This window comes from Athene cunicularia, assembly GCF_003259725.1.
Source record: "Athene cunicularia isolate RWA chromosome 1 unlocalized genomic scaffold, athCun1 chr1_part1, whole genome shotgun sequence".
NCBI classification, from domain to species: Eukaryota; Metazoa; Chordata; class Aves; order Strigiformes; family Strigidae; genus Athene; species Athene cunicularia.
In genome coordinates this window covers 84,913,425-84,938,619 of record NW_020799091.1, presented here as the reverse complement: position 1 = coordinate 84,938,619, position 25,195 = coordinate 84,913,425, and the positions used below count along the sequence as shown (strand labels likewise).

General features: G+C 43.3%; 1 protein-coding gene across 1 annotated transcript in view; it reads left to right on the top strand.

The window, feature by feature from the left end:
- Positions 1-23,647, top strand: part of PCYT1B (phosphate cytidylyltransferase 1, choline, beta) — a 44,240-nt gene extending 20,593 nt beyond the window's left edge. The window contains exons 3-9 of the mRNA XM_026842806.1: positions 5,600-5,699; positions 6,935-7,051; positions 10,257-10,408; positions 11,337-11,415; positions 14,582-14,724; positions 16,853-17,041; positions 22,597-23,647. Of these exons, the coding sequence (XP_026698607.1) occupies positions 5,600-5,699; positions 6,935-7,051; positions 10,257-10,408; positions 11,337-11,415; positions 14,582-14,724; positions 16,853-17,041; positions 22,597-22,803 (987 nt within the window). The 3' untranslated portion in view covers positions 22,804-23,647. The remainder of the gene's footprint in view (positions 1-5,599; positions 5,700-6,934; positions 7,052-10,256; positions 10,409-11,336; positions 11,416-14,581; positions 14,725-16,852; positions 17,042-22,596) is intronic.
- The last annotated feature ends 1,548 nt before the right edge of the window (positions 23,648-25,195 follow it).

The window sequence follows — 25,195 nt, the reverse complement described above, 5'->3', positions numbered from 1 at the left end:
CTAAACCAGTGCCCTGTTGAAGAAGCCACATACTTCTTTATCCTGAAATACTGCATATTCCTCTTCAGTGCCAGCACATCTGACAACTTGGCTGAGTCTCCAGCCATGAGGACAGGAGGACATCAAGGCTTAGAGGCTGCATGCTGCCTCAGCTGCAGTTTGTTCTTTCAATGGGTCCTACCTGGATTCACTTCCAGCTATGCCAGGGGAGTGGGCTCAGGTGGGTAAGTTGCTGAGGGTCACATTTCTTTCCAGCTAGTGTTCATGGAGGTTGAGATGCTTCAGTGGCAGTTCTTTCACTTAAGCTCTGCTTGACTTGGGGCCTGTCCTGCCTCTGGGATGGATTTTATTTTCTAAATAACATGTACCAGTTCAGTCAAAAGTCATGGCTGTCACGCAGGAATTTTGTCATGAAATTCTTTGGCCTTTTGCAAATATGAGACTAGATTATATAATAGTTGTTCCAGTTTCATGATCTATGAATCTGTACATACATACATCATTGTGTGTCTTGAGAAGGCAGTGGAAGCTGCTTTTCTTCTATTACATCTTCAATTTGTAATTGCATCTTGCGCTTAATCGTTACTGACTTAATACTAATGAGGAGCAAAGTATATTTGATTGAAGATAAAGCCCAGAAGAAGCAACTGAGAACAAGGCAATTTGGAATGCTTGCAAACAGATTTATCTTTTTTAAGTTATTGTTCTTATTAGGTTAGTTTGCTCTATTTTTAGTTCACATCCATGTCCCTGAGTCAGCAGAACTGTGGGAGAACAGGCTAGATTTTCTTTTGATACATGCATTAATACTGGAAGTGTTTGTGAAAAGTTTACCTGGAGGCACCCACCAGTAACATTCAGTTACAACTGAATTGCTTATAAGTTTACCTGTTTGGGCCAAGGTTACTAAAGGTAATACATGGGGCAACATGATTTTCATTTTCAGAGTGTTCACTCCCTGGCCCTCTAAGAGAAGACCCTGGTAGTCCTTAAGATGGTCTTTCCACTTGCAAAGGGTATTCATACTTCAGAAACTCAGCACGTATTTTTACTTCCTTCTCAAGAGTTTTGATAGTGGTTTTCTCTTAAATGTTCCTTAAAACTGATGTCACTGTTTCCTGCCCTGTAATTATTGTTTGCCAACATCAGGAGCAGGCTCCCAAAATAATCGCTCCTCATATGAGTAGATCTTACCCATGTGATTTGTTCCAGTAAAATCTGTTCTCTGCCGCTGAGATAAAAGGAGATTACAGCATCAGACCTCCCATAGAATTTGCCTGCCAGCTTAATTGCTTTATAAGCACAGGCTCAGCCTTCTCTACCAAGTTTTGCCTGTGTAGCTATACAGGTTCAAGATCTGACATTTTCTTAGACCTTTGCTGATGATAAAATCTTAGATGACAGTACAACTATTCTCTCTACGAAAAGGACAGTATTTTTGTCTATGTCATGTAGTGAGGAGGGTAGTGTAGCTATGCAAATAAAAAATTAAAAAAAAAAAAGTAGCTCCTTCCATTAGCACATGTTGCATGCAGTTACGCTGCAGGCAGAGTTATATGGTGGATGCACTATGGCATAGATGGGTGTACATTTGCCCATTTAAAAAAATATTTCCATCTTCCTTGCTGGTGTGTAAAAAGAACCAACCCAACAGCCAAACATAGAGAAAACAAGCAAACACTAACACAACTAATTATTTCCTATTACAGGCTGTAAACAAAAGAGAGGGTGTAGAGGTATTTGTGCTTTTGACCTGTTATTTCAGTGGTATGACTCCCTTTCACTAAGCACTTTCCTTTTAATCCATTGGAAACATAAACTATAAATGTTTATCTGCTGACTAGCAGCTAATGGCTAATGTAGCTAATGGCTATAGCAGCCTGATAGACTGTGAAGAGTGGTAATAAAAAGGCAGCATCAAGACACACCTGAAAATAAGCTGCTTCTAGCTGTCATGTAGAGTTTCTTCATAAAGTATTCCAGCTACAAACCAGCTCAGGGCTGCCTACCATACTATACTTTCTGGGCTACTGTCTCATTAAATGTAGTCAGGTGTTACAACTGAGTGCAAATGGAGGTATGAGTTGTTTGCTAGGAAGTCCCCCTTTACCTACTTTCCCTCTTTTAATGCTCCGAAGTTTACTGAGCATCATTCAGTTACTCTGCAAATTTGTGAGAACTTACACAAGATACTATTTAAACTTGCCATAGAAATGAAGGGCTTCTGATATGCAAGGGTTACTGGCTATGATGTTTTAGCATGCACTCATTTTTAAGAAGTGAATTTAATTATAATTGAATGTAGTGTCTTCATTCCCAGAAAATAGGACTTGGATTGCAAGAGTTTTTTTAATATCTTCTGTAGTAAATTCACTCACAAGTCCTAATATTACAGTGGCTTCTCCATTTATGACATGTAATAGGCTCTCTCTAGACAGCACATAGTAATAGAGTAACAATGTGGCATTTGGACTGCTTAAATCAAAGTAAGGTCTCCCTGCTGACACCAGGTGTAAGGTGCTTCTGTCATCAAAGATAACTGTAAAGTGTGAGCATCATGTAAATTATTTTCTGTTCCTGTCTGTTAAAGCTCTAGAGACTGGAAGAGTTATCAGTTTGAACACTGTATAAACCACCTTGCAGTTAACAGAGAAGGGCAACAAAAATAATCAGAGTTGTGGATCAGCTTCCACACAAGAAACAAATAAATGAGGTAAGCTCTTCAGCCTAGAAAACATGACTGAGGGAAGAAAAGAGAGAGGCAGGGAATAGGTGTCTACAGATGAACTTACTGAAGCATCCAGTACAGAATAATACAAATAATACAAAGAGGAGGCAGGTGCTGAACAAACAAAATGAGATAATTCATCCCTGAACTCACACTTAGGCTGTAGAGCAACCTGCTGTGGGATGATGCAGATCGTGGAAGCTTATCTTGGTCCAAAATACAAGGCTAAATTGACTTACTTGACTACTCATAAAATGTAAATGCCTAGAACATAATGAAGGCACAGATGAAGGGAAAAATCTGTCAGAGAAAGAAGTATATTTGCATGGTCTTTATCTAACTATCTGATTATTGGCAAAACTATAGCAAACTTGTAAAAGTACTTTAATGGATTAACCAAAATGTAAAAGCTGCTATATAAATTACTTGCTCTCTTTCCCAATTCTAGTTATTACTGACAAGAAACTAGAAAGAATACAAGCAATAATATACAAATTGAAATAAGTCTGATAAATTATTTGTTTTTTAATAATTTCTTGAATATTTTATCTTATGCTCTTATTTACAAATCAAATGGTCTCATCTTACTGCATTCATAAGATGATTTCTTAAGCTCAGCAATGTTTTTTCAAGGCCATATAAAACAAAATAGTATTGGGTACTCATTGGGAAGCTTTTGCTGTATTTCCCTTGATTGGTTGGTACATGGTATTTATGCATTTCTCTGTGTGGTTTTGGTAAAATATTGCTGATTTTAATCTACTGTATTTTCATATCCAGTGACTGAGAGGTCGGTCACAGATTAATGGGAATATTGACAGGTCTGGTTCTAAGCCCTTGGCTGTAAAGTGAGCTTTAATGATAAACATATAGAAAAGCTGGACTGATGGGAAGCTAATAGAGGTTGCTGTCTACTGAGCAGAGACTGAATGAAAAATCTTGGTGTTGCAAAGGTGTTTGCATTGATGAAAAGCACCACTCTGTTTGCCTGGGGGGAAAAAGAGCTATCTTCCTGCAAACCAAGCCTATTTTCTTCAAATAATCCCCAAGGAAACAGCCTCTGCCAAGCTAGGATCTGATTACCAGTTGTAGGCCTCAGACCATAGCCATTATTGTTTTAAGATTTCTGCCTTCCTTTTTATCCCAGCAGGAACGAGGCTGTATGGACTGCCGTGTAACTTGACCTTGCGTGGAGTTAAAAAGACAGGTTAGCACACAGTGATCGCAAAGCCAGAAGCAAAAAGACAGTATTTAGAAAATAAAGGAAGGAGCTGGCATGGTATGATTATGTGTAATGTTGTACACTGTGCAGCGTGGGTGGCCCAATGAACAGTTTCCATCCATGAAACCCAGACAGAAACTTGGACTTGGTCATAGTTTCTCCATTTTTAACCTTGTCTGTGCAGAAATGCTGTGACTTTCATCACTAAGATACTAATGATGATGATTTCCTGCAACATTTGAGATTGTGGGGAGAAAAAAGGAAAGAAAAATGGAAGGAAACCCAAATAAATCTACATACAATTTTAGTGCTTTTGATAAACAAAATTAATACTAAATGAGCAGAAAGAGTTGGATATGAATCTCTCTTTGTTGCTGTTTTACCACTGTCCTCTGAGCTTTCCGTGCAACAAGCCAGTGAGCCCAGAGGTCAGAAGCAATGACATATCTTAAAGTGTCTCAGGGATGCTAAAGAAAACAAATTCTCAGTGATTAAGCATTCAGCATCTAAAAGTTGAAAAAAAGTGTAAAGGGCAAGAGAGATTCTGATATAATTGACCATGGGTGCTCAAATTGGTATGACAGCTGTACATCACACAAGTGGTCACTGTCAAAACCCAACCAAGCCACAGCTTCAAGGCTACGAGGTCTCAGCTAAGAATGGTGGAGGCAAAATAAGTGATAGATTTCCTTCGGCTTGTCTCAACCACCACCTCATCTCACAAAACCAAAGAAAACCAAAACTCAACTAAGATTTTGTAAAGATTTCAAGCCAAGAGCAGTAGAAACATGTTTTTTCATATCAGACCATATGGCAGATAATAAATATCTACGGTTCTGATCACTGATAACTTCCTACATAGGCATGGGCAGAAAATATAATTTCTGTAATCAAGTTTCCTGACAGATAATGCCACGTCATTCTTCACACATTTTTGCTTGCTCTCTCTTATATCTTTAGGTTATAAGCTCTTCAGAGTAAGTACTCTTGTGGTGCTCTGATCACAGTTAGAGCATTTTAGTACTATTACAGTATGTGTCAGACTGGAGAAAGGAGTTGCAGCTCAGTTAGTTCTAGTTAGGTGGGACTTCTGATTGCATTCTTGACTTTATTTTGAATGGCTCTTCAAAATTATACAAGATTCTGATTAAAGATACAACAAAACAACTTGTAGTCCCAGTTACCTGTGCTGATAACAGTGGAAGGAACTGGTGCTTGTGAAAAAGCGGCTCATTTGCAGCTTTCTAAATCCCAATCAGTTTTTCCAGCTATTATTTGCAGGTAGCAGAATACGTTTTGCATCTTAGGCCTTTGGAGTTATGGAGACCAAAACGAGGATTAAACTGCTTGGGCCATCAGACCTGACTTTGTTCTGCAAACAAAAAAATTATGTACCTGCACCCACCTCAAAAATGCTTGAGCTTCACAACAGAGACAAAGAATTAGGTTGCATTACATGTTTGGAAATCTTTATTTTCCTCATCATTTTACCTTGTGTAAATTGTGTATGCTCAGGGGAGAAAAAAAAAAATCCTTAGAGAACAAACCAGCATTAAGCCTGGTTACAGTATCCTGCCACGGTTAAATGGTTCTTTTTTAGCTACTTGATGGAGAAAACAAATTTACTTCGTGTTTTTTCCTCCTTTCAGACTCTGACGGCACCTGCTCCGTTTGCAGATGAAACAAGCTGTCAGTGCCAAGCCCCCCACGAGAAACTCACCATTGCACAAGCCCGCCTGGGAACACCAGGTATGTGGAGAGCTACACCAGCAGGATCATGGGCACTCACAGAGCACAGGCTCTCCCTTACAGACATCTGTCAGTGCTCACTTGTGCCTTCCACTTGGAAGCAGAAAGGCCAGCTTGGTTATCTGGTACTATCAGGTAACAGGGAAGAAACCAGCAACTACAGGACCATTATCTTCTATTAGAGAAACAACAACAGAAAACATTTCAAGTTAGTTTGATATTTTCGTGGATATCTGCATGTTGGTCAGAAGGAAGCCTTGCCAGCCCACTCCAGCCAGCCTGGAAGTTGTGTTGTGTAGTGGCTATCTCCTGGATTCTCTTCCCGTACTGCCTCTGTATCCCTAAATTCCAAGTGATTAAAAAAAAAAAAAGAATCCTTTGTTTACTAATTTTACTTATTTAAAATAAGCTTTTAAAGTACATACCCTTTATAGGGGTAAGCCACAGCTGTCCAGTCAGCTCTGCAAGGAACGGTGTTCTCCTGTGGACCCTTGGATGTCCTGACAGCAGAGACATCTCTTTGTAGCACTGAAGTACAGTCCATGGAAGTTGGAGCTCTGTTCCTGTCAACTCTGTTGTCCTTTTGCTTGGAGGTAGTACAGCTGTCAGGTGTGTCTTTTGGTAAAGCAAGTCCTTTTTCTGTTGGAAGGCTGCTGCTGAAGATGTCACACAGAAATCAAGAGTTATAAGGGTGATAGCAGGAGGATGGTGAGAAAAATAAATGATAGGCTTATTAGAGAGAAGAGCTGGAGGAAGTATGAAAAAAGGGAAGTGAAAGGTTTATGTGGAAGAGGTAAGCAATACATTTTTACAGCAATAAGCTATGGAAAAAAGAGAGCCACAGACAAGAGAAGAGGAAAAAAAGGACGATAAGAAAAAATAAGGAAAAAATTGAAAAAATCCATAAGGCAGAACTGACTAGAAAGGCAGAGAAAAAAAGAACAAGACATATGGTGGATCTCTGAATGAGGCAGGAAGATGACATTTTTGCTAAATTAGAATACATGGATGATGGATGATAATAAATAGGCTAAGTCTGAGAGAAAACAGCAGAGAGTACAGAGAAGAACAAGTAATGAGCAGGATAAAACACTGAGTTCACCCATGGTGCTTGTGAACATCAGAACTGGGGTAAATCTCCATAATCATCTGATCTGGGAACAAAAACCTGTCCAGCAGAATTGTGCAACTTGTTTGGGGTTTGAAAAATCACTGTCATGTTTCTTTCTCCACAGTTGACAGACCTGTCAGAGTGTATGCAGATGGGATATTTGACCTCTTCCACTCTGGCCATGCTAGAGCTCTTATGCAAGCCAAAACTCTATTCCCAAATAGCTACTTATTAGTAGGAGGTAAGATCAGAGTTATTTATTGCACTGGATGTTTGCTTCTGTGCCTCAATATCAGAGTTATTGCCATGCTCGCACCCCCAGCTGTTTATACACTATGACTTTGAATGCTACTTTCACTCTGCGGGCTTTCTATAGGCGATTTGCCTTGAATTACGTCTTACAATTGCATCAATTAAAGTAAAAGTCAAATTCTGCCCTCAGCAGCATGGGCACAATTCCCATTCTAGTTAAAGCAGGTGCCTGCATGACTCTGAGCTTAAAATAGCTCCATATGAATAATTTACCTTTTTCAGTTATTCGCTCAAAATTGTTCAAAGATGGAGATGAGTGAATGAGATCAACCGCTCATTTATTTCTGGCTCCTCGGTCCCTCTGCCAGCCAGGCACAGTCCACGGCCCCTGACTGCCAGGTCAGTACTGTGTGTGCAGACCCAGCCCTCAGCATCAGTAGAGAAGCTAAATCCAGCCCGTTATTACTGGAGACCCAAATGTGGGCCATGATTTGAACATAGTTTTCAGTTCACAGGTGTCCCCGGGCAGGTTATTTTCTTATCAGGTTTTTTTGCTATGAATATGTCCTTTTTTTGCTGTGTGGTTGGCTAACAGCTGTTCAGCAGTTGGTACATGTCTGAGGAGTCACCGGAGGGTGGCTCTTTCCTGCCTAGCTGGCTGTGCAAGCCCTACTCTCGTGAGGCCTCATAAATATGCATTTTGGTTCCAGTTTCCCTGCACTGAGATATGCCTTGCATCAACATTTCACAGCAACCTTCAGCCGCTCAAACGCTTACAGCAATGATGATAAAGCGAATGTGAATGCGACCTTCAGACACCTTATAAGATTCATTATTTTGTGTCTTTGTCCCAAATCAGTTGGAAGGGGGGTAAAAAACATAGAGCAAAAGCAAAATCTCCTTATAAGCACACTTTTTGGGTTTACTCTTAAGTTTATGAATTGTGGCAATTCCCATCGAGCTTCCTGGGAGGGAAAGGAGACATCCCTTTGTTAAGAAGGAAACATTTGGGACTTTCTTATTTTCCTGATGAGCCAGGTAGCTTGCAGAAGCAGCATGTGGAGATGCAAGACTCTGAGGTTTAAAAAATCTGAAAGTTACATAGGTTTTGTTGTTGCTTTTAAAGGAGTGGGGGTGTGTCCCAGATCAGGGAAGGAGCTCTGGGGCAAAAGCCTGTCTCCTTTGAAATTCATGGCATAGCTTCACTTTCCCTTTATTTTTGGAGTGAAGGACAAAGCAGCCAGCACTCATCAGCACCTTTTCCCAGCAATGCACTGTGTCTTAGTGTGTTTAAAAAATGGGCACCTTTCCACACCCACATACAATTTGTGCAGCAGAAGCACTGGTGTCATGAGTCTTTGTGGGCACCACAACCAACCCCTTCTATTCCTTGTTGTGTAGACAATTATTGGGAGCTAAGATTATTTTTTTTTAATAGACATTTGTACTTTCCCAAATCAGTCATTAGAGCAGGATGACAGAATCAAAAGGACAGAGATACTATGTCTACACTGTACGTGAACAAACAGTATTCAAAAAATAAAATCAAACCTTTCTAATAGTAATTTTTGCTCAAACTCTGTAGAGAGTTTGAGCAAAAATTACTCTTTTCCAATAATTTTAGTAGACCCTTTCTTCCAAGAGAGGGTAGCTTTAAGATGACATAGAGTCTGTAAATAAACATAAATACAACCTCAGAAGGGATCTTTTTACTGAAAATGCTTTGATCTCCATTAAGTTTCTTGTCAGCATGCATCAAAAAACGACATAATAGGATAGAGTAGCATTTCACTTGCTGAAATTTGTATGTATATTATCTGGCTTTGAATTTTGCACAAACTCCAGGGCTATCTAAGCCTCCCTACGTTTTTCCTATTTTAAAGGTCCTTAACAACCATCACAGCAAGAACATCCATTTTAGATCTCAAAAAAGACTGTGTCTTTGCCAGTGCCTTGCCTGATAGGTTGATGTTTTCAAATTAGAAAGAAGCAGCAGCTGTAGGGCTGCTCTCATGCATCCCTGCAGCACTAATAACGTTGCATTTATCATTTGTCAAAGTACATTTACTATTTGTCCCAGTGTCACAGACAAGTGAGATCCAAAGGCATGGGTTTGACCTATGGTGAAGGACAGCCACTGTCAACCCAGCTATAAATGGGTATCACATTATTCCATATGGGGTGTCAGATGACTATCATAGCTATAATACTGGACAGAGCTACAGTTGTGGGGACAGGGTACTGTGTTTTACGCAATGTTATGCTTGTAGGAAGATAATACCTAACTTTTGTAGTCCTCTGGTAACATGGGTGTTGCTTCTCTCATTTTAAAAGCATCATGACAAAGTATTGGTACACCTAGAGTTAAAGATGCAGGATTTCTGGACTTTGAACTCTGCTCATTCCACTAGAGCATACAGCTTCTCCCAGTCCTTTCCATGGGGCTTCCTCCTGTGATTTCCCATTTGAACGCGGCACAAGCCTTCTCTTTCTATGAAACTTGCTGAACTCAAAGCTAAACTCAGAGACAGATTCCTGTAAAATCTGCCATGACTTGTTTTCCATCCATGTTTATTTAGTGAGAAACTGTTCTGCTGTGATTTAGAGCTTTGCTGTTAGCGAATTCATCATTTAGAGCATTATTTACGTGAGAACAAAAAGCAGGAACAGGAGGCCCAGAGAGGCTGAGGGGTCTCCATCTTTGAAAACTCAATGGGACATGGCCCTGAGCAACCTGCTGTAGCTGACCCTGCTGTGAGGAGGGGAGTTGGTGATGTCCAGTGGTGTCTTCCTGCCTTGACTGTTTTGTGATACACAAAGTTTGCAAGCACTCTGTGACTGCTGACACTGCACTTCTTGATTGTTTTTAAAGCAGTGGCCATCATCCCTGAAATTTCACAGCCTATTAAATCCCCACTTACAGTGGGATTGAGTTGCCTTAACATGTGTATACCGTACCACCTGAGGTGTCCTACAGTATCTCACATGGACTCTGACTGCAGCTCCAGAAAGGGAAAAATCTCTCAGAAGTCTATGATTGTACCTGCCAACCCTGAGCAGAACTCTTAGATGCCCTGGAGCACCCCAAAATTAGCTAAGCTGTAACTATGTGCTTAGTGGAATTACCAGAAAACTGCTGGTCATGCTAATTCTACTTAGTGTGGAGCCATTTTGTTGATACTTCCATATTTTAGTTTGCAGTGATGATTTAACTCATAAATTCAAAGGCTTCACTGTGATGAATGAAACTGAGCGATATGAAGCCCTCAGACACTGTCGTTATGTGGATGAGGTCATCAGAGATGCACCCTGGACACTGACACCCGAGTTCCTTGAAAAACATAAGGTACATTTCTCCCCTTATCCCTCGCTTCTGCTTTGTAGATTGGCAGTTGAGAGTAAACAGCAAGTTTGTGAAATCTTATTAGCTGGAGGAGATTATTTAACTGTTAATTCCAGGCACTGAAATTAGGTACATGGCATTGCTCGCCTCCATCTTTGTCTGAAAATGTTATTATTTGTCTTGCCTTTTTTTCTCAATATACTGAGATGATTTCTGTAGTGGGATTTTTTAACAGGAAAATAACCCAGAAGAATTATTCACAAATTGACTTTCAGGAAAGGAGATCATGAACCAGGAATGTTACCATGTAGTTTAAAGTCCTGAATTAAAGGCACATTTCTTATTAATGGCAATGTGTGCAACAACTGGCCAGAAAATACGTTAAAATGTCATGTGTCCTCTAAAAGGCAGGACAGAATTTCTTACATGCTGTTGACTGTCTTGCAATATATATGAATCTTAACAAAAATATAATTAACGAGGATGTATTTTAGTGTCCACATCACAGGGTGATGAAAGGACAGCATGACAGTACTAGGTATACATGTGTATGTGCACAGCCTTAAGGAGGCAGGATCAATAATCCTCCCTCCCTGGTTTTGAAAGCCAAAGCTTTGCCACTTAATTTTGCTCTTCCAGTAGCAATAAAAGCAGGAATGGGTGTCTCAGGTTTTCTACAGAATATCACAGAGAGCCAGCCAGAGGATGTGTTAATGGCAGTGCTTCTGGAGACAAGCTTCCTGTTCTTTCATAATCATACAACACTGCAGTTGTAGGCCTAAATCTAGTGCAGTATTCTAGGTGATGGCTTTAGGATGAGAATGTCAAAAGCAAGTCAGCTGAAGTGGAGAAAAGAGATGATCCTCCACAATGACCCCCACTAAACCAAAATTCAGTGATGGTGGCATGTGTTTCTTCTGTTCGCTGGCAGATTGACTTTGTAGCCCACGATGACATCCCATACTCCTCCGCTGGCTCGGATGATGTATACAAACACATAAAGGAGGCAGGTAAGGGCAACTTTACATTTTTAGCACCTTCCTTTTCAGCCTCATCTCAAATTCTTTTACTGCCTTTTGACTACAACTTTATGTTCTTTTACACCCTAACGGTAGGTACTGCTGACATCAGCAGAAATATTCACTTTGTGAAGCCACGAAGGATGTCATTGGCTGAATTCCTGCCATAACCCCCCAGATAACCATTCAGATCTGACATGAGAGAGTCCCATCTGAGTTTTAAAAATTATTTTAGGGTGCTTGACTAAGAGCTTTGAACAGATAAAAATTAGTTTAGTTCCCACAACAGCCCAGTCAACCTTCAGTTGTTTGTTGATAACCGTAAACTGATTACTTCCTGACACAACCCAGTCTGGAATATGGGCAAGCAGAGGCAGCCTTCAGGAGTCATTAGGATCCACTTCTGATTTGCACTGGAGCTTCTTTTCACTACGCTGGCAGAGGGTTTAAATCAGTACCAGAGTAATGAATTTGCTGTAACTATTTAGCAGTTTGGTTGACTGCCACATTACATTGAACATGAACATGCTGAAGTCATCAGAAGTCTGTATCTCTTCAGTTCAAGGAAGCTGAGTTAAATCTGAGAAGATAATGTTAAGCCACTGTTTGCCAGCAGCAGTAATCCTACCACACTGAACAATTTGGGAGGAGGAACTGATCATACCTTTCTTCTGCTCTCTGGAGGTGCTGCTTTAAACCCTGGCAAATCCATCCTTTTCCTGGTCTACGTAAACATGTATATGGGAAGCTTAAAAAAATTCCAGAGCAAATCTGATTTGTTGTGCAAAGTGACCTTCTCAAACTATACAGTGACGGCAGTAGACCAGGTATTGACCTGAGCTGAAAGAATAAGCTTTTTATAGCAGCAGATCTTGATCATTTTTCACTTGCAAACCTCACTGTGGTGTCAGACTCACAACCCTCCTTTGCAAACTGCTGTTCTACAATTTCAGAGCCAGCACCAGGTTACTTCACTAGGCAGTGGAACAAAGGTACCTCTGGTAAGGACAGGTCACCGAGGGACATACATACAGCATATGTGCTGGACAGGCAGCTATTTTGCTTTTCTTCTGTAAGGTGCTGAGTGCACGGGACAACATGACAGGAGCCCTTGGTGTCACTGCATCGTTACCAGACTGAGCTGGAGAGTGCCCAAACCTGGCACATCCTTCTCTGCTGTTGTTGGGCATGGGTGCAGCGTGCACACGTCCTGATGAGAAATTCAAACTTTGCAGAATAGAGTATGGACTTAGAGCTTCAGGGACTTGTGGTCCGTCCTGTGTCTTGTCACTGCGAGATGCTGGAAAAGTGATTTCAGTCTTGTATGGCTGAATTTTGTTACATATAAACTGGGAATTACGTTACCTTATTTGTAAAGCATTTTGAGATCCAGTGCTACAGACAGTATTATTACAACAGTGAATTTCCCTTTCCTCCTAGAAGGTTTTGTTTTAAATAGACCAGTGCTGCAGATGCATTTGTGCATTTTCCTTAGTTCCAGTACTCCCATTTTCCCACATCAGGTTGTTGGGGAGCAGATAAGCAGATGGGAACTGTAGAGCTTTTGTAGATTCTCACGGGCTCCTCTTTCCCCACTCCCTTCAGTGAGTGGGAGGGCATATGGACAGCAGTGAGCTGGGTAAGGGTGCGCTAACTAAACCTCTGCATACCTGTGAAGAATTACTTTAGAAAACATGAATCAGTCCACACATGAAGCATATGAAAACAAAATCAGTGACTAAAGGTAATGTTCTCATATGTGGATTTGTGTATTTACTTGAAAACAATTCTGCTTTTGTCTTAGCAAGGGTAGGGTTTGGATTTTGTTCATTTATTCTGGTAGCTCCTGTCTATAAAGGCTTCTGGCTCAAAGTGCGTTTCACTGCTGCCAAAAATAGTTTCCTGAGTGACTGCTGCAAGCCTGAAAAGCATGATCGGGGAAACCTCTCTGCTTGTGATTAAAATAATCTATTTTTTTAGCAAAGTATTAATTAGAGATCAGAAAGAAAAAGTATCACATAGCATTTAGTCACAAGAGGCTGCTAAGCTGCTTGGTTCCTTCTCCAGATCTTTTTCTAACCCTGTGAAATTAGCTATCAGTGCCTGCCTACTTAAAGTGAATGTGTAGGGATTAATTTGCTAGTAGCTATAGCTCCCTTTTAAGACAAAGCATTACTTTTTTTGCAAAACCATTTCCAATCTTATCTCACAGCTCACTCTTATCAGCAACTTGATGTTGCAATTGCATATAAGTGAAAGTAGTAACTTTTTGTAGCTCTAAGTAACTACTAAGCCAAGATATGCTAACACTCTGCTGTTACTGCCTTTGTGACTTGCATTAACAGTTGAAGTGATCCTGTCTTAATGAGGAGCAATTAAAAACAATATATACCTCTGGTGAGTTGAAAATACAGGCAGTATTAACAAATGGTCAATTTTCTTAGAGACTGGTCTGTCCTAGCAGGGAGAGTGGTTATGCAGCCGACTGATATGTCCAGGTGGACATGAAATGGGCTATGGAGACCCCTCAGTCCCCATGGTACATCCATGTTTGTTCACACTTTCATTTCACCTTCCTGTTACAAGCTACTGGTACCTCCCAGGTCTTTTCCAGTTAACTGTAACGCATCTTTTACCTGAAGGTGCTTCCTGGCTTTGGCCAAGGCCAGAGGCTGGTCCATGTTAGTCAGGACAAAGACCATCAGATGGTGCAGCATAGGAGTGGAGGGGAGAATGGAAATACACAGGAGAGCAGCAAACTGTATTTCAGTATCAGGAGAGGAAGCCAAGCCCCCTGCTCCTTTATATAACATTAAATAAGGTCTACAATTATGGAAATAACTGCTCACTGAATTGACACAACTGTGAGGTTTAGCCTTCCTGGCTTGGGAGCCCCTGCCAGTCAAATATCACAGCTGTCATTGCGAAGAGGGCAAGTCAGCCTTCCTGAAGACTTGAGGAAAAACGAACGGTATAGCAACATAGTGCTTTTCCTAAGCTCACATGGGAATAAAAGTAAGAAACTAGAAATAGGACAGGCAGAATTGCAAGTCTCTTACCTTTGGTCAGGCATTTTTGTGTTCATCCTCAGCTATCTGCCGCAGTGCCTGGTTCTGCCGTGCTTTCTCAGAGGGCTTTCTTTTCCCACTTTGCTCAGGAATGTTCGTACCAACGCAGAGAACTGAGGGTATCTCCACATCAGATATCATCACAAGGATTGTCCGGGACTACGACGTGTATGCCCGGCGCAACCTCCAACGAGGATACACTGCCAAAGAGCTGAATGTTAGTTTTATAAATGTAAGTACACTAATCTGCATTTGCTTCTGAAACACCCTCTCCTAAGACCATGAATGTACAGTAAAGGTTAAGAAAGCCTATCTTCCTCCTTCTGCTTTTAAAATAGCTGGAAAGAACTTAAAAGAAACTGATAAGCTGAGAGTAGTTTTACTTGTTGCTATTAATTAGCAACTTCATTTCCATCTTATGCTTTCATGTTTGTAACAAAGCTGTTGCTCCTTCTTCCTCCTTGAGCAGTTGGTGGCTTAATGACACACTAGGAAGGAGCCTATCTGCCACCGCAGGCTTCTCAGCCACTTGCCCAAGACACGAGTTCTTTCTTTATTCCCAGTGCGAGAAGGCAGCATAGAGAGCAAAGATTTTGTTATCCAAACCTTCTCTACAATGCAACAGGATAAAAAAAAAAACCAAACAAAACCAACTGCTGAGCAGTGAGATTACAAAAGGAAGTTAAAATAGTTTTTAAAAGACAAGGAAGTGTGTTAGGAAGCTGGTACATAAATGATGCTGAAGAGGTCAGAAGCCACATTAGGTAGGGCAAGAGTGCCATTTGAAAGGATGGTTCAAATTATTAACCTGCCATGTACAGAACTGCACCTTATCCTCCAGTGAGGAGTAAACACTTAACAGAAATGAAAGTTTACTTTCCTTCATTTTCTGTTTCAAATCTCAACTTACGGCCTCAAGATAACCCACATAACTGAAATCTTCCTTGTGACCGGGTTGGCTCACAGCAGCACTTCCCACCTCTTCCCTGGAGCTGGGAAACCCCATTGCGAAGGACTGAATTGTGTCATTTCACGAGGGTTTAGCTTACTTCTTATTTTGAAGCCTAGCAAATAAATCAGGCTGCAGATCACAGGGCAAAAATATTTATTTCACTGCTTTTATTTTTTTCAGTCTTCTGCACCTCTAAAAAAATCCTGCTTGTAAGTACTCCTCCCAGAAGGATCCGTAGTGCAAATATCCATTAAATTAAGGCCTGGATGCCTTGGGGGTTCTCAAATTTATCCTTTAGCAGCTCCAAGGTTAGGATGCTGTTGCATAAGGTATGCTTCCCTCAGTCTCAGACACTGATGTATCCTGAAATCTCTCCTTACATTTGGTTATTTAGCTTATACTAATTTAAATGAAGAAATACTAAGTTTGTGTGCTTCGAAATAAAAACCACAGGATTTCACCAAGGCTGGTTTCCTCGTTAAAGGAAGGGTTGATCACCTATTAGGTTCAAAGTGAGTTTGGTTTCTTTGGACATTGAGGATTTTGTTCAGCCTTGTGGAAGCTAGCATAATACCCACCTCAGCACTAAACAGTTGTTTTTTTTAAAGTAAATTAAAGTGCTCATTAAATTAAGTCCCCAGGAAATTAAAAACCACTAGTGATCTGTGCTTCTACAGAGACCATTACACCTTCAGGGGCCCAGCATTAGTTAGCTGGGTGGTACATTTGCAGAGCACAGAAGCGTTTCAAGACAAAAGCCCTTTAACTCTGAAGTATTTTAGAAGCTTGGCCCAACAGGAGCTCCCTAACATTATCTTCTCTGTCCCTCTCTTTTCTGTGTGACTTAGCAGTTAGGAGTTTGTTCTCTTACCTATAAAGTTTGCTGGCCACAAGCCACTGGCCTACACACATCTTTATTGCAGCCAGGAGCTCCTGTATTAGCCAGGCTCAGAGGTGAAATGAGTTTTCCTTCTGCACTGGAGAAACCCAACCAAAGAGATATTTTGGTTCAAGTTAACATCCAAGCTGGCAAGTCAGCAGTGGGCTGTGTTTGCTAGGAAACCCAGGGAGATTTGCCTTTTGCTTACTGCTAAGTTTGAGCTGTTAATTTCTCACTTGTATCCTTCACAAGATTCATATAATTTTCAAAGTGCATTCAGTTTGAAAATATGGAAAGATTCACGTAGTGAATTAAACACAGTAATCACACAAGACAGTCTTTGCAATATGTACCTTCTGCACTTCGTTCCACAAATGTTAAATTTGCATTTATAAAAATAATATGGGAATAGTTAACCAAGGCCATATGTATTAGGATACATTAATGCAATTTTTTTCTTCTCAACTGTCAATGGCTAATTATTTCCAAGTCTCTGTATATTAATCTCTGCCCACACTTTTAAAACAGGAGAAGAAATACCGCTTTCAAAACCAAGTGGACAAAATGAAAGAAAAAGTCAAGAATGTGGAGGAAAAATCAAAAGAATTTGTTTACAAGGTGGAAGAGAAGAGCCATGACCTCATTCAGAAATGGGAAGAAAAGTCCAGAGAATTTATTGGCAACTTTTTAGAGCTGTTTGGACCTGATGGAGCCTGGGTAGGTATTCTGCCATCCCAGGAAGTTTGAGTGAGTTTTGTTTTCTCCTCTGTAACACAGATCAAGAACAGATTCTTTTGCTGCAGTCTGTTTTGAAAGCCAGCACAGTAGGATTAACACCAAACCTGCTTGCTGAATCCAGTAATGCATGCCAACACTGCAGCAGGAGGATTTGCCACTTCTGGCTGTTGCTTCTTTAGGATTTCTGTCTTTTGTGAAGGTGCAATGCTGAAAGTGAGTAGAGCTGTGTAACAGCAACACATGAGCGAACAGGCTATTAGAGTCTGTTCTCCCCATTAGCACTAAATGGGACCACATAGACATCAGGGAGGAATTATACACTGGAGGTGGTGAGGGAAACAGGACCATTGAAAAGTTCTTCAGTAGTTCTGTTCATGCTCTGTACTCAGCAATAGAAGATGTCAATTTTTCTAACTTCAAAACCTACTGATTTAAAGTTCCAAGAAATTGACTGTCTGCAAGGTAGGCTCAGGTGGAAATGAAGCACTTTCAAAGCTCTCCTCAGTATGTGCTGGCTCCACAGAGCCCATTTACCAAAGGTCCCCAGGTGCCTTGGAAAGGCAGTTCAGAGTATGCAGCAGCATCCTGTGAGAAACCCCAGGGCCTCACCTGCTCAAACCAAAGTCACACGCTGAGGGGTGAGTTGGTGACACTTCAGAACCCCAGAAGAGTCCTAGCCCCCATCTTTCAGTTCTGGTATCTTGCCAAACGCTGAGAAGCTTTGATTTCTTTTAATACTGCCCTTTGCTACACTGAAACCAGTAGCGAAGCTAAATTTGAACATAGAGTTTGTCATTTGTTTGAACAGACCTTCTTAGACCTTCCTAGTGGGGTGCATTCTTTCCCAACAAGCGCTGTGCAGCTGTGCTGTGGTGAAAGCCCAGGCCCCAGCCAGACCCTCCAGCGCAGGCATCGGCTCGGACATGCTGCTCTAGCTGCAAGCTCGGAGTGAAGCTCTTGCTCGGTTCGAGGAAATGTGAGCAAGCAAGGAGGAGAGCAGCAGCAGTGCAGGGTGAACTGAGTGGAGCAGAGGAAGCGCTAGACAAATAATCCCTCGGAACAGCAGGATGTACTTCAGAGGTATGTTTTCAGACTGTGGCACACAGGCAGCTCCCTCCTCACTTGAGAGCAAACCCTTTGCAAGAGGCTTGTGCAAAGCTTTTCACTGCTCATGGATCACAGTTTGAGGCAAAACGTCGATAGAGGCAGCAAGCCAGAAAAAACAGTTTAGGACCAGCATGAAGTAGATAGTATTGGAATACTTTTAAAGAGCCAACACATATGTAATGTTCTCTCAGGTCACTCTTATTATCAGTTCATACCTGAACAATCATGAAAGGTACCTTCTGTTGAAAGGATCTCAGCACAGTTTTTGTTTATAAACACAGTCAGGAAGAGTCACAGATTGCTGGTGAATAAGTAGCCAGGTCACAGCTGTGTCACAACTTGGTGCCTCCAAAGCAGGTAGTACCTGCCTCTTACCTTTTCTCTGGCACGGTTTGCTGTATTGATTACCACTCGGTTGAGAAAAGCCTAAAATTCGGCTGTGAAGGCTTCAGAACAGAGACTGCATCTTTATAATCTTCTTACAGCTATGTCTCTAACATGCATAGGCAGGTGCTCTCTGAATAACACTGGATCCAGCTGTATAAACAAATAACTTATTTAGCAGTTTGTTCATTGATTGTATGATTTTCCTTGGGGAGGGGAAGAGGGTAAATCTTCTGATAAAAAGCCCAGGTTTACCTGCATTGTAGAGCTTGGCAAGTGTTCCCCATGTGGGATGGTCCTGTGGCCACAGGTGCTGAATAAATAAAACTGATCATACCAGAGTGCATGAAACCCACAGAAATTGAGATGATATTGGCTGTATAAAGAAAGGAAGATTTTAAAAGCCTTGATCCCATTCCCTGGCTCTATCTACTCAGCACTGCATACTAATGGCATTTTTAAAAACCCTTTGCTGATAAAACATTTCACCAAATTCAATTAGAGAAAAGCTGCTATGCAAAGGTCCTTCAGGAGCTGGGTATTGCCTGTTTCCTGAGTTAGTGTTTGACCACAGAGTAGGAAATCTGGTGCGATGACAGAGACCTTTGCTAAGAAAACAGGAGTGAAGCCTCCTCACAGTGTTGTAGGAAAAGCATCGGTGACAGCGAGCTGAGAGGTGGTGTGGCTTTTTTGAAATCAGTTTGAGCCTTGGCAACAGGAAGGACTTTCAAAATAATGATAACTTGCTATTAGTGGCAAAACTGCTATTAACATTAATTTACCTTATCACTGTTAGTTAGATGTTGCTTTTAATGTTGACATTAAAAGTACAGGAATCATTATGGGCATGCTGGATTCCTAGATCAGTAATTTGCATGCCATTAATATGCTATTATTATTTCACAAATAATTATTATAATATGCTTTATGCTAGCATCAATTTTCTAAAAGTAAGGGCCATGTAACCCACAAAAAATGCCCATTTGTGAAAAAGGTCAAAATGTCAGTTTTCAAATGTCAAGATGTCTATAATTCATCAGCAATTTTGCCCACCTGTGCAATCCCCGCTATGTATTTTTTCTGCAAGAGTGTCACAGAGGAGTCAGAAACAATGATTAATGTGGCATGAAACTTTTGTTCTGGTGTGAAGGACCACCAAGCAGCCCAGCACGGAGGCCCTAATGGCAGGGACGCTGCTCCACAGAAGCAGAAGGCAGCGGGGTTCATCCTACCTCCTCAGACACATACAAGCAGGCAGCTGCAGTGCAGGTCAGCAGAGAGAAAGCAAAGCTGACAGTAGAGCAGGGTTTCTGTGCCTCAGAAGTGTTCCTTCAGACAACAGAAGGAAGGGCGGCTTCCTTCTGTTCAGTGCACAGAGGGTGTCAGGGGCAGCTGCACCAGGAAACAGCTGCATCACCTCAGACATCAGTGGGGGCTCAGGTAGATCTTACAGGTTGCAACCAGAACTCAGGGACACCGTTTAGCCCACACCGTGTCCCCACAGCCTGGACCTGAGCACGGCCTTGAAAGAATCAGCAGCTCAAAAGCAGCAGTGCTCCGTAACACCAGCTAGCACTTGTTTTGTAAAGCAAAGGAGTGTCAACATGTAGGCAATCAAATTCAGAATCAGGCAAAATATTTTCACCCAGTAACAAGTTTGTCAAAAGCAAAGCATTATCTCCCTAAACTGGTTGGGCGTGCCTGAACTTGCTTGAACCAAGGCTTGGAAATTATTTTCCCATCTCTAGTAAAGGTCCAGAGTGTACCCAGTCTTGTCTAACCCCAGCACTTCAAGGAAGCTGTTAGCACTTGTTCTACTTCTTCAGCACCCAGTGGCCTGAGGAGCACCCCCCCGATAGGAAGCCCTTGCCTACGAAGGGTAGGGCTTACCCTGCTAGAGCACAGCCAGAAGGGAAGAATCATTCTGGAGGCAGATGAATTATACCACCACCTCCTCCAGCAGCAGTTGTGGCTTTGGCCAGCAGCCTACTGGTTAAAGCACTAACACAGGAGACAGTTGGGACGGGCCAGGCACTTCCTTGCTGAAGGTGTGAGCACACCAGCTTGTTCAAGCAACAGACTCTGCTGGAGCAGGGACTGGGAAGTGGGTGTCCTGCAGCCTGGCTGCAGGACTTAGCAGGAAGGTGGGATTCTCCTTTCCATCCCTGGCCTCTGTGGCCCAAGGTACAGTTGAGTACCCCCTGGCACAGGGAATACCGGGCCAAGCTGGACCACTTCAGTCTCTCCCGGCACACCGCCGGGAAGCACCACAATGTGACTCAGCTTTTTGAAGTGGCTGATAAGGCACCAGGGGCAGGAGGGAGGCAGTGTGTTTTACTTGACCAGGAAAAAGATATTTCATACCAAACATTTTTTTTGTTGGGGTTATCTTCAGTGAGAGGATGAAACAGACTAAGTCAAGCCAACAAAACCTCGGTTTCTGTGATCTAAAGGAAATTTTGCACTCCTACCACTGAATTTCAACAGGCTTCGGGGCTTTGCCAGCCTTGGTGACATCTTCATGGCTCTCAGCAGCCCAAACCTCCCCCCATCCAAATGCTTCCTGGCACCATTTATCAGGAGCAACCACCATCTGCTAACTATTGAGATTTTAGGAAGTCGTGACTATTTTGGACCTAGCAGTAGTGCAGAGGTAGGTTACACGCCATGGGGCTTTATGCACGAAAGCAGGGCTAAGCGTGGCTCCAGGAGGGAACTGTTCTTTCATTCTGCACTGCAGCAACATGCAGGCTCTAAAGCTTAATAAAGGCCAGTGTGATGAAGTTATAAACTGGGTGAGGGAGTTTACAGAGGAACAGTTACATTTAGTATTTGTGCTCAGTGGTTAATGGCCAGGATTAACCAACACCAGAACTCTGATGGGAGAATTTATACTGGCAGTGAACGCTGAGTTTCAAAGAGGGAAAGGAAGAGCAAGGTGGGCAGCCACATGCTCCTTGGCTGGGAGGAGTATCATCACAAAGCAGAGTTGCTGTAGGGGAAAGGGAAAGAGGAATAAAACAAAAACTCAAGCTGAGAGTCTGTGGACTGCAGGTGCCCAAGCAGGCAAACCCAGAATACAATTCTGCACAAGTATTTTGCTCTCAGACCTGAGCAACAACTTAACTAACTTTGGGCTGGCTCTTCTGTTCCAGCCGAGCATCCCCTGTGACCCAACTCCCAGTACTCCAGCCAAGGTTGAGACTTGTTCCCCAGCCCCAGGAGGAACAGCGAGGCAGTCGCATTTGGCATTTTCCACGTGAAGCCTGCAGCAGCCACACAGTATGCACCAGATCTCCTGTAACCCAGCCCGGCAGCCTAATGCAAGGTCACGGAGGCACTAATGAGTAGCAGCGTTTGCCTTAGTGTAGCAGATTGCTTGATAGAAAAGGTGGCCTCTTCCACCCCACCAGCGCTGGCTGGCCTCCACTCAGCTTTACAAAGCAAAAAATGACAATAAAGCCCAAAGCAGAACATAGAGGCTGCACGTGTTTCTCTTTTCAGCAAAGATGCCTGCATTCTGACATTCTTAGGCCCAGTTTAAGGGGTTGGGTGGTGCCTGCTCCAGGTAGCTGGGGAAGTGGTTGCCTCTCTTGAGAAGGGAAGGAGGAAAGAAGGTTGGGCCAGCCAGGAGGCTCAGCAGGAGCTGGGTGGTCCATTCCAGCACACTAAAAGGGAAAGGTCCTGGGAACAAGGAACATTGGGAGTTCAGGCAGAAAACTGACTCTTCGATGCGCAGAGTGTGACCAACATATACAAAAAAATCCAAAGGGAGCTCCCCCTAGCTGGCTTAGGACAATGCACACACTGAGGGTGTCCGATCAAAGAAAAAACCTTGTCATATAAAGAACGGGTTATCACAAGCACAGTAGAAGAGGCAAAGGCCAAATGTGAGGTGAACTGGCCACACGTGCTAGCGGGTCTGTCCTCTGTCTCCCTGCTCTCTCCCAGGTCAGAGGTGCAGCGCAGCCCCTGCATGCCCACAGACATACCTTCCCCTCTGTGCATTACTCAAAGAGCGTCTTTTCACTGTGCTTTTACAGAAGCAGATGTTCCAGGAACGAAGTGGCCGAATGCTCCAGGCTTTTTCTCCCCGGCAGAGCCCAAACAGCAGTCCTACACGAGGCCGTTCTCCATCCCGCTCTCCATCTCCACCCTGGGTTTTCAATAAAGCCTCCCCTCCCTCTTCTCCAAAAGCTCCCTCTGCCTCCCTCAGCAGCATGAGCGAGGGAGATGAGGATGAAAAGTAAAATATATATTTTTTTAACCATGAGACAGAAGAACAAGCTCTGAACTCAGCTGCTGGATGGGGAGAAGCGTGAGGAACATCTCTGGTATCTCTGACAGCAGGGAACGTGCTCTGGGAGATGCTGAAAAGACTGGAGCACAGCAAGGGAGATCTCAGGAAGTGCTTATCCCATCCACACTCCCTCACGGTGCCTGGAGGCCCGGCCAGCAGTGCTTGCCAGACACAGTACTGGGGCCTGACAGAAAAGCATACACCTTTGTACAAGTTTTTGCCCATGTCTCGCTGCTTACAGCTGCTGCGGCCAGGCCGGGGCGGCGGGGAGCTCCGCACTGAGTGGGGCTGGCGGGACGAGCCCTGTCAGCTCCCGAGCCAGACGCAGCACGCAGGCACGCAACGGCTGTGGCCCGTGGATGGAGAAGATGCAGTTGTACTGGACCCTGCTAACCTCGAGCTCTTCTGGCATGTGAAGAAATGGCATTGCTGCAGCAAATACATTCAGAAAAGGGAAACAATTTTACTTTTTTTTCTTTTTAAATTAAATCTGCCCCAGACTCCAAACCATGCCAGTGAAAGGGAGAGGTCTCCAACTGAGTTGGTGGAAATCCCCTAAATATATTCAAGCTATTGAATGCTGCTTGTTGACCAAGCCTCCACAAGGGGTGTATGTAAAGAGTCAGGCTGTACTTGCTTTATCAAATTGCTCCCCCATGTTCCTAGTGCCTGAACAGCTACCTGGTAACTTCTGTTGTGCTCCCTGGCTTTATGCTTTGGAGGCAAGAAAGTAAATGAAAAGACACCCCTAGCTGGAATGTGTTGTTGTAGGAAATAGATAGTTTGAAGATGTTGGTGATTTTTACTGGTGAAAGCTAAAACACACACATGGGATCCCAAGGCCTCAGGACATGGCCTCCTAGGAAACCCTCCTGCTCCCTGCTACAGGTCACCAAACAATGAGCATGACAGTGCTGCTGTCCTCACATGTTACTTGGCTGGTTAAACAATTTCTCCAACTCTATAAACAAGATGTGTTCACAGACACCCTGTGCTCGCAGGGGTCCTGAGGCCATTCCTCTACCCTAATATGGAAAAAAAAAAAAAGTTGGAAAAAACAATGGAAATCTTTTAAACAGGATTAGGCATGGGGATTTTCTTTTTCCATCTGTGACACCCGTACAGCCCCAAGCAGAACCACAGAAAGTGTAGCATGAGTGAAGCTTTCCCCTCGATGCCCTAGCTGATGTCCTTCCAGCTTGGCAAAGCCAGACCTGCCTGACATCCAACTCCACCATCTCATCCCACAGCCGGCACCTGGGGAGGTGGCTGCAGACTTGCAGGATTTCTGGGCACGGGGACCCCCCACCCAGCCCCCAAGGCTACCTTGCCCCACAGCTCAGAAAAACGCAGGAAACACCCAGCCCACACCAGTGGTTGGGCTGCAAAGCAACGGTGCCATCTAGCTGCCGGGCTTGCTCTCCAGCCCAGCGCCCGCTGCGGGACCAGGGCAGCGAGGTGAAGGGAGCTGCCGACTGCCTGTCCCACCGGCAGCCTGTGGGCACAGACCCTGGGCACCGTGGGCAGGGGGTCACAGCAGCAGAATCGCTGCTGTGTCACTGCCGCCTGGAGTTTCAAACCCATGAGGACATGCAGGCTGCTGCGGGCAGCACCAGTCAGCGCTTTGCTGGTTCCCTGCACAGGCAGCACAGGAAACGCTGGGAGAGGGGGTGCTCCAAGCAGCTCTTGGGAAAGAACAAGATGCCCAAGTACCTGAGCACACGGGGCAGTGGTACCTGCTGGCAGAAGTCCCCCCAAGGCTATCCTTACCTCAGTGAATGATACAGTAGGTCCTAAAACTCCTTTTACTTCTTCCCTTCCAGACACTTTTCCAGGCAGGTAAATTACAGACCCTTGTACCAGGCACCACATCAGCCCCACACTCCGTTCATTCCCTACAGCTTCCATCCATTCCCCGCTACGGGGTATCCGATTTTCCTTTGGCAACGTTTTGCCAGACACTTCTTGGACTACCACAAGACTGAGTACATAATAACTCGTGGTTTACTTTGTCCTTGGAGTTCAAGCTAGTTCCTTCTTCACAGAGCTGCAAAAAGAGATGAGCAGGGAGCAGGGTCAAAGTGCAAAGGGAGAGCCACAGCTACTTCAGCTGCCACAGCTGTGTGCCCGATGGGACGATGCAATTAAGACCTTTCTCAGCCTTAGGCAACCTGTTACTGTATTTTCATACTTGGGATGCACTTGTTAGTTTTTCTGATCCTTTGCAAGTCTTAAGTCTTCCCATCACAAACCAATCCTCCACCATGAGAACCGTCTGCTCTCTACTGGTGCTGTTTATATGATGAGCCATGTCCAAATGCAATGGAGGTGGGCAGGTTTTT